Raw genomic sequence first — 10000 nt, forward strand, 5'->3', positions numbered from 1 at the left:
TGCAAGCTGCTAAAATTCCAGGCATTACTGATTGGTTAAAATTCCGGGCATTATCCAATCAGAGCAGGGTAATGCCCTGAATTTTACTGCTTTAGCCTATATTTGTTGATATATGTTGTTAGTCTAAGTTAGTTTGTCTAGTTCATATACCCAACAGTTATATGCTATGATTTGTCTTTCTTTTTCTCTTTTTCATGACATATTATTGCTCGTGAGACTCACTGAAGATCACAGAAGCATCTATCTGGACAATTGATATACACTGGCGACACACTTTATTTGAGCTCGGCTAGTCCCACGAATTCGGGTATACCCGGGTGTATTGAGGTTTGTGACTGTTTTCTGCCCGAGTGCATTGAGGTATTTTCCAGGCAGGGATTGAAGCATTTTATTCCCGCTGGCTGCAATACTGCACAGTATATATATATATATATATATACTGCATTACTATTCATGAATTTATGCCATCTGGTAGACACGCGAAGCATTGCAGCCTATTAAATCCTAATCATTATCATTTAACAGATCAGCCGCCCGTCAGCCAGGCATGAACCCAGGCTGGGAAGGCAAACGCAACGGGGCTTGTCAGAGGTGAGGAGCGGCGCATTCCAGGTATCTGCCAGGTACATACTGGGTATTTGCTCGAATAAAGTGTGTCGGTGCAGTATGGTCAGATTTGTATTGTTTATTTCAGGCGCCTTGTTTTTATGTTATATGTTTTGTTCCTGATTGTACTAATCAGTTTGTACTTGGCAGCCTGGCCCACATACTGTATATGGTTTATTTAAGTTATCACTTATTGTGGATATCTTACTAGGTAGTTATTACGTTTTAGCGATATATCACAATTTTTTTCTATATCCAATTAGCATATTACTCAGGTATCTCAGCTGTGCCCATTTTCGTTTGTATAGGTGCCTCTCTGCGTGGTGTTTGAAGGTTTCTTTGAGGGGATATTTATAGCCCTCTCTCCCATATCGTATACTGTCTGGATTGCATATACTGGAACTAAGGTAGGCCAATGTCACTTTTTAAAAATCAAAAGTCAACTATTCACACGTGCGAATAAACGTATTATATTATAATGTAGCCCTGGTCCCCTGCGGCTCCTAGAGACCCCCCTCCTTTGTGGCAGCGCAGTCGCGGGTGCCGCCGGAGCAAGCAACGGACCCGCCGGCTGCTTCCAAAGGTGGGGGCCGGAGCAGGGAACGTTCCCAGCCTTGGGAGGCTCTGTGGTGCACCCGGCTAGTGGGGGCCGCCATTGTGGTTGCGCGCGCATGCGCGGAAAAGGGTAGGGAGCTGCGGCGGCCATTAGACAGTCGCGCATGCGCAGTTGAATCGCGCACGTGGCCCCAATGGTATAGAGGCCTCCACGGGATTACAATTCCCATGAGGCTAAGGGTGGAAGGCACCAGGTGCCCGAGAGTGGCCAATAGGGCTGGAGGATTGCCCTGCAGGGAGAATGGATAAATTTCGCGGGGTTTTGAGGAGAGAGGCAGTCGGCGCCAGGAGAAGCTAAGGGAAGGAGGTAGGGTGCAGGAGTCAGTGACTCCCTGCACTAGGCCAGCAGCCCCCGAGGCCCCAGATAGCCCTGAGCCACCCAGTAGTTGAGCTGTGTCAGGGACAGGCCCCAGGTTAGGGACCCTGCCCCTTACTATCCAGAGCCAGTTAGGGACCCAGCGGACGCTGCGCGTCTATCCAGAGGTTTGGGCTCAGACCTTCGCTGTCTCTGCAGCAGTCATCCGGGTGGGATCGCCCCGGACGGTAGTTCCTGTATACAGCCGTCATCAGGATCCTTTGTGAAGTTCCTTGGCAGGCCCGGGCACTGGAGTGCTCGGCAGGTAACCATCAAGTGCACCAACTATACCACGTATTCATACAGGACATAGTGGCTGCGCAGTCACACATACATATCTCACTTGAGGGTGGGGGACATATTGTGTGGGGTTACTGGACACAGGGTGGGATCATCCGGTGAAGGGGGTAGCGTCCTGCGAGACGCAGTAGTTAGTGTCTCCTCTAGGGAAGGACACCTGTTGATCATATGCATAAGTACGTTGGCGCTAGTAAAGTCATTGGTTGTTTTACATGCTGTGTGTTTTCGAAAATGACATCACTTCAAGTGAATAATGCCAGCCAATCAGAATAATACTTATGATTAATTATTACTTAATAATAATTAATAATAATTAGTAAGTAATAATTAATAATACATATTAATAAATAATAAATTAATAATAATAATTAATTATTACGTAATATTTATTTATTATTATGATTAATTGTTATTAATTAATTATTAATACTTATTAAATATTAATTAATAATACGTATTATGTAATGATACTTAATACTTAATAACTATTCAAAAATAATTAATTATTACTTAATAATAATTATTATTATTATACATTATTATTTATTATTCTTTATTATTTATTTATAAATGATAAAGTATAATAAAAATAAAATAATTTATAAATTATTTAAATTTTTTAATTATACCATATCATACAGTAATAGAACCCAGGACCTTCTCATATGCTAGTTAAGCAAACCTTACCTCTACACCACAGGAACTGTGTAATGTCACAGACATCTAGAAATAATCTTAACAATTTACAGAGTACACTATCCTTACAGAGGATAAATATATTTACAGGGTATGTCTTGTCACACCCAGCCTATGGTGTAGAGGTAAGAGGTAAGGCATTGGTATTGGTATAAGTATAAGTATAAGTATAAGTATAAGTATAAGTATCAGTACCAGTACCAGTGGAAGGTCCTGAGTTCGATCCCTGCATGTGTACTGTATTATTCAAAATGTTCCATTTGTTTGTGTCCGTTAATCAATAAAGCATTTAATTGAATGTTTAAAAAAAAAAAAAAAAAAGACTCCACGCACATGGACAGTTGCACGTGGGCTTCTATGAAGTGAGGAGAGAGATGCCGGTAAGGTCCTTGCGCGGAAAAATTGAGGTTTTAAATTCATGAGCCATGCTCAGACCGCTTCATAAGCGGATTTGCGTTATAAGTGGATTCGCATTCTAGCGGATCGCACAATAATGGGGTTGAGCTGTATATGGGTATGATGTACCACTATACTACTCGGTGGGTATAGTCAGTCCGGGGTGGGTGCTTAGGTCTCCTGGGTGGATAGCGGGGCAGAGTGGGTTAACTCCTTAATTACTATAGCGGTTATTAACCTCTAAGGTGATTAAGGGGTTAGGAGCCATTAGAATATCTTTATTATGTATGTATGCTTTCTGGCAACGGAGCACAGAGGGATGTGCTGGTGTGGTAAGTAGAACTGTATTTATTTACTTTATTGATGCATGCTAATGTTGTGTTTAATAATGGGCAAAGAATCTATTCTGGATAATAGTTTGGGTTGGTACCTTAGGTCTGCGGGGACCTCTGGAGACCACATGAGGACTCCCTAGACACCCACGGGTACAAGGCTGTGGACCCACAGGGGACATCTGCGGGGAAGAAACGAGGGTCCCCAGAAACCGTTCGACCTGACTGCGGGCCCCCAAAACACCTGCGGGCCCACCCGTGGAGACCCCTTTTGGGGCCCACAGTGACCCACGGAGACCACCTGGACCACGGCGCCTGACAGGAACCATCTGTAGGCCTCCAGACCCTGTGGGCACCCCCCTGTGGTGCACTGTGGGGCCTGCGGACACCCATCGGGACCACCCGGGACAACCGTAGGTCTGGGGTATGAATCCTGTATGTTAAAAAATAAATAATGTTTTTACATTATGGGGGGACATGGGGGGGCGTGTATTGATGTTTATTAAATATTGCTATGTTTATTGTGGCCTAGGAGGTGGGTTTTGGGCTGTTGTGTGTGTATTGTTTTTATTGTGTGTAGCGGGGCTGGATGAAGGGGGTATTAGCCCTAAGGATGGGTGTCTAGACCTTGCGGATGGGTAGCGGTTGGGTTAACCCCTTCATTACCTTAGCAGTTTTAACCGCTAAGGTAATGAAGGGGTTAAGTCCCCCCGCAACCCTCCCGCAAGGCCTAAACAGCCACTAAGGGCCAAATACCCCCTTCACCCACCCTTGCTAGCCACAATAAGCCTGGCACGGGTGGTTAACCCCTTCATTGCCTTAGCGGTTAGCCGCTAAGGTAATGAAGTTGCTGTAAATGCATTTTTCCTGCATCGGATGCATGCCGGGGGTCTCCGGTGCTGGTATTAATGGATATCAGCTCCGGAGACCCCCAGCATCAATCCGAGGCAGGAAAAGGTCCTGATTTTTTCTAAGTCCCGACACATCGCAGCTCATCGAGGCCATCTCCCCACCAATTTACCTAAAGTTTGAGGTGAATTGGATTTGGGGAGAAGAACGCCTTTTAGGACTGTGATGGGCTGCGATAAGCCGCGATAAGGGGCTAATCGCGGCTCACCTGGTGCGTGTTTGGCCGAGATGAAAAAATGGTGATAAAATGCATTCGCCACCCACTTATCGAGGCTTTCTGAATAGCGGTAGCTGTTTTTAGCAAATGACCTCTCAAAAGCCTCGATAAGTGGCCTATCGAGGCTACTAGAATAGACCCCTTAGTATGTGTAGGGTATAAGAGAGGGCACTGTGTAGTATGTGTAAGGAGACATACAGGGGATATATGGGAGGGAATATACTTACGATGAACATTCAGTTTGATGGTTTTCTGGGTAGACGTTCGCACAGCTGGGAAAGTCACTTTGCAGGTTATAGATGACTGGTGATCCCTCCGAGATGGGGTAAAGGTGACCTCTATGGAGTAGGTCAAGGTGCCAGTTTTATTATCCTTGATTGCATTCTGCCATGGGATAGAGCTAGGTTTGTATGGCTTTTTATCTTTCTCCCATGTCATTCTTGGAGCCGTCCCAGAGCATTTCCCAGGAGCTGTGCATGTCAGTGTCGCCTCTTTACCTGCGACGATATACCCCATTTGAGAGATCTGTGGCAGTTCTTTAAGATCTGCGGGGTAAACAAAAAATACCTGTAGAGTAATATACATTTACCCTGAAAAAAACTATTATCTCCTGTATGTGTCTCTGCCAATGCAGGCTGCCACCCTGACACAGAAACAGAGTACCTGAATCTCTCTCCCTGCCGCAGGCTGACATAATGATGAGATACAGAATGACTGGATAAATATATGTATTCTTCCCGCTGCAGGGGAAGGAGGGATCTGGGTGTAGAAAGGAACTATGGACTTGAATAAAACAAGAAATATATCTTATATTTAATCTCCTTGGGACGTCTTGTCCTACATGTTATTGGGCTGGAATTTATGTTAATCTGTTTGTTATGCTGGTTTTGTCTTTTCCCCCATTGCACTGCGCTGTGGGACAGATCACATTATATATAAAGGATAAATAATAATAATCAAGTCTGTGCCTAACATTACATACTGTAGTAAAGCAGCTCCGCATGCTTTTATACTAATAACAATTACTTAGTCAGATCTAAATGGTCACAAACTCACCTGTCACCTTCAAAATGGGCATAGTTGATCTATAAGAATATGTTAGATGTTTATCTTCAATCCTGAAGCGATAGATCCCACTATCTGCTTTACGTGCATCATTTATTATCACGGAGCAGTCTCCATTTCTCATGTTATCTCCTGTCAGGTTAAAGTGTCGCCTTTCAACTGACACATTAGAGACTGGAATACATGTATTATTCCCATAATCCATATGCGGTATCCAGTATCCGGTGGCACGATCTGACAATAGTATCGTCTCATTATGAGTAAAGTTACAGGGGATGAGCACACACAGCCCCTCCTGCACAGTGACACTTAGTGGCACCTCAATATGAAAGCCTGTAAACTGCGTACAAATGATATCTGGGGAGAGAGGAATTTACATTTAGAAATGAGGAAGCATTTACATCAGTGTTTCTCACTCGGCACCGTGGCTCCCTGGGGGCCGTGGGAGGATCAAAAGGGGCCACAGTGTGTCCCCATCTCCCACAGCAGGGCAGTGGCTAGGGGGCTGGGCAGTTTCCTGCAACCTGATTCGCTACTGCTGGGTAATTCAGCCATCAGGAGGAGGTATCAGGAGCCTGGGGGCGGCCACGGGGCCAAGCAAAGGAGGAAACAGCATGGGCAGGAGATAGGTGAGTGTGTCTGTCCTATGTCTGTATTGTTTGTGTGTAGCAGCCTGTCCTGCATGTGTGTGTTTATAGCAGTCTATACTGTATGTGTGTGTAGAGGTGTGTGTGTGGTAGGGCGGTCTGTCTCATGTGTGTATGTAGGTGCCTGCCCCGTTTGTGTAGCTATTTGTCCCGTGTGTGCGTGTGTGCGTGTGTGTAACGGTCTGTCCCATGTGTGTATTTGTGTGTGTGTCTGCCTGTACTCTGTGTGTACCTGCCTTTCCTGTGTGTGTATACCAGTCTGTCCCGTGTGTGTGTGTGTGTAGCTGTCTGCACTAGGGTAGTGGGGCCTCAGCAACTGAGCATTATGAATAGGGGCTTCGAGAGAATAAAGGGTGAGAACCGCTGATTTAGGCTTAGGCCCCGCTCCCAGAGTCAGCGCACCCGCACTGCAGACAGGCGGTGCGCTGACATACACAGACCGCGATATGCGGTCTGTATGGAGCGGGAGCCGGAGTGGGAGGTGGGTGGGAGTGGGAGGTTTGACAGGGAGGGGGGGCGTGGCTTGAGTGGAGGGACCCACTACTCTCCCCCCCCCCTCCCTCCACGGACTCGGGCTGGAGCTGCTGACGGTAAGTATTAAACACACACGCAGGCACTCATACATACACACACACACATACACAGGCAGGCAGGCACTCACACACTCATACACACACACGCGCGCACACACAGGCAGGCAATCACGCACTCATACACACACACAGACAGAGGCAGGCACTCACGCACACACATACACACACACAGACAGGCACGCACGCACTCAGACACCCACACAGACAGGCACTCACCTGCTTTCACTCCACACTCCTCCCCGCTCCCCGAAGCCTCTCCTCCTCCCGAAGCCTCCCCTCCCCATTGGCTCACAGCCACACCACGTGACGCGTCAACGCTAGACATCACCATTTTCTTGTGTCTCCTAGCGGCTGACGCGCCACAGCGTGTAGTCAGCTGTGCCGCCAGGGGGGACCGGGACCGGCTCGCGAGGATTCCCCTGCTGGTGGGGAACTCGCGACATGGCCGCCCGCGCCAACGAGCGCAGCGGGACCGAGGCCTTAGAGAGTAAACATGACCTGTCCTCTGCAACTGAATGTGAGAATTATCTGCAAGATATTAACATGTGAAGATTCATACAGTACGTGGATAATATGAGAGGGGTTTTCCCTGAGAGTGTGATCACTTCTGTCCTCTTTGCCTGTGAGTTCTTGATGTTTTTCTAGTAATGGAGCATATAATGAATATACTGTATGTTTCCTACTACAATTCAGACTTTCCGGTCTGACATTTATTATACAGTAACTAATACTTATTCCTTTCAATGTAAATACATATTTTAGATGATTTCTCACAAATTTGCTAATTAAATACAGATTATAAAACATCAACTTACTTGATTCATGACCCTGAGCCTCTGGCCAAGAGCAATCCCAGAAAGTCTGTGGAGGCCTAAGGATGCGCTTATAGTGCTGGCAACAGCAACGCCGCATCAAAACAAACGCATTGCCGCCGTCGTGCGCTTATAGTAAGCGCGGTGCAATGGAGCGACGGCTTGGTCACGATCGCTTGAAGTCATCTCAATTTGATTTTTCCAGCGACCGTATCCTGACGTCGTCGTCACTATAAGCGTGGCCTAATGCTTCTTGGGAGGGGAAGGTGGGAGGTGTAAGGAGGGGGTCTATGTTATATTAGTGCTGGGGGGAGTGTTGTACTACCTCTTCATTTCCGGACCAGTAGGAAGCACCACCTCCTCCCTGTTTGTTAATGTTAATGTTGGGGATTTGGGATTGCTGGGATTCAACTGTTATATTTCTTGTTGTAGCTTGGCCGAAAGGCGTTGGAGGAGGAAGGGACACTGGCGGAAGGTGGCTGCTTGTGGAGAGGTCTAAGGTACCTCCAGTAGTTGTTTGGGGGAAGGCAGAGTCATATATGGCTTGGGCGGCCGGTATGGAAGGGACCTTCCAGTGGTGGTGTTGGTTTGGACCAAGTGGCTTGTGTGGCTATTGGCAACTAGAGTTACAAGCTGGGGGTATACCTTGGGCTTCTGGATTGTTTACGGAGCAATTTAGCAGGGTACCCCAGTCTTTGTTATATTTTTGTATATTCAATAAAAGCAACCTGTTTCTTCCAAGTACTTTTACTATATGTGTGTTATATAATCAGGGTTTGTTTAGGGGATTCAAGGCTCCCCCCCCACCCACCCCTGTCACGGTAGACCAGGTTTATCAACACCTTTTATACCAGGATCATTGATTGAGCAAAGCAAAGAGGAAAAATAAATTGTAATTTGTTTCAGGAAAAGACATACAGACAATGTAACACAATTTACACAGTTAACACAATGACTGGGAGCGGGGCTAACGAATAAACTTGTCCTTTAAACAAAAGTGTACTGTATGCATTCACATGTCACTTTTACATATAATGAGTTCCTTTCCGTGCCCCTATTAATCACTGCGTCCAATGGCCAGGTTCTCAGCCTTTTAGCTTTAAGGAAGGCACCTATGAGAATGTAAATCACACACATACAAGGGAACAACGGACAAAGAAAGCTTCATTGGAATTCAATGAGGCAGCAGAGGGGGGATGGTGCTTCATTTCAAACATAACGAGGACGCTGGGAGCCATGTATCAGCTTTGATTCTCTGCATCCAGCATGCATGGAGCTCAGCCTTAGATCCCTGTTTGCAGCTCTAACTGCTATCATGTATGTTAGAAATGAAAAGGTATCATTATAAAACGGGCTCTGAATTAACCGTGGGGGGGAGGTGCCTGGGGGGGTGGGGGGAGGTGCCTGGGGGGGTGGGGAGGTGCCTGGGGGGGTGGGGGGGGAGGTGCCTGGGGGGGTGGGGGGGGAGGTGCCTGGGGGGGTGGGGGGGGGAGGTGCCTGGGGGGGTGGGGGGGAGGTGCCTGGGGGAGGGTGGGCAGGGCCTGGGTGCTTGGGGGAGGGTGGTCAGGGTCAAGGGGAGCAGAGGAGCACATGGTGACCTCTCAATAACGGAGCAGGAGATTGGATGTTTCCGCAGGGGGAGGTGATATGATTATGAAGCTGCAACAGGACCGCAGGGGATTGGACGATGTCTTGGGGGGGGGGGCTGGGGAGAGTGAAGTTATGTCACTGATGACAGTGTCGTGACATTCACTGCCACGTGGAGGACAGGAGAAGAGCAAGGTGTCAGAGCTGCTGCACGTTAAATCCCCCTCCTAGGAGCAGAGACTGCAGAGAAGATCTAATAATAACTGTAAGTAGCAACATATTTTTTTTTTTAATATAAATACAACCCTATTTGATATTTACCCTATTTATTTTGCAAATTGTAATACACAAGCCACAAGGTCAGGTCAGAATGTTCAATTTCAAAAAAGGCTTAATTGTAATTAATGCCTTCATTTTTTTATTTAATGTCAATTAATTATTTATTTCATTTTAATTAATGTCAATTATTTCATTGTAATGCTCATTTTTTATTAATTGAAATTTTTTAATTTTAATGTCTTCATTAGTTAAGTAATTTGAATTAATGTATTAATTTTTTATTAAGTACAGTAGAGATTATAAAGTAGATTTCAGGCTGCGAAGTGGTATGTTTTAATAATTTCTGATACTGAAATCCCTTTTTACTTAATAGAATTTATGTTGAAGTTAAACTGTATAAAAGGCATCCTTTATGATTTATTTTTCTTATGCTGCTGTCTAGATATATAAATGTATTGCATTAAAATGCTCCTTTCCAATAAATATTTTTGCACCCTTTTTTTTTGCAGCGCGGGCACTCACAGCGGCCGTTGTGGTGTCTTGCACGAGGCAGACTTTTTACATCAGACTACCAGTCCACACAGACCTCGG

The 10000-nt window shown here is 46.0% G+C and overlaps 1 protein-coding gene and 1 long non-coding RNA gene across 9 annotated transcripts in view; one reads left to right on the plus strand and one right to left on the minus strand.

The window, feature by feature from the left end:
- LOC142497909 (sialic acid-binding Ig-like lectin 16) overlaps nucleotides 1–10000 on the minus strand; it is a 242733-nt gene that overhangs the window by 201604 nt on the left and 31129 nt on the right. For all 8 annotated transcript variants that reach the window (XR_012802350.1, XM_075606330.1, XM_075606331.1 and 5 more), the window contains exons 3-4: nucleotides 5483–5848; nucleotides 4654–4971 (exon numbers count right to left, since the gene is read on the minus strand). Coding sequence is in view for 7 of the 8 variants with exons in the window: in XM_075606330.1 (XP_075462445.1) it covers nucleotides 4654–4971; nucleotides 5483–5848 (684 nt within the window). In the remaining variant the exon portion in view is untranslated. The remainder of the gene's footprint in view (nucleotides 1–4653; nucleotides 4972–5482; nucleotides 5849–10000) is intronic.
- LOC142496586 (uncharacterized) overlaps nucleotides 9257–10000 on the plus strand; it is a 7761-nt gene continuing 7017 nt past the window's right edge. The window contains exons 1-2 of the long non-coding RNA XR_012802064.1: nucleotides 9257–9395; nucleotides 9919–10000. This is a non-coding gene — a long non-coding RNA (uncharacterized LOC142496586). The remainder of the gene's footprint in view (nucleotides 9396–9918) is intronic.

Source organism: Ascaphus truei, chromosome 6 (assembly GCF_040206685.1).
Source record: "Ascaphus truei isolate aAscTru1 chromosome 6, aAscTru1.hap1, whole genome shotgun sequence".
Lineage (NCBI taxonomy): Eukaryota > Metazoa > Chordata > Amphibia > Anura > Ascaphidae > Ascaphus > Ascaphus truei.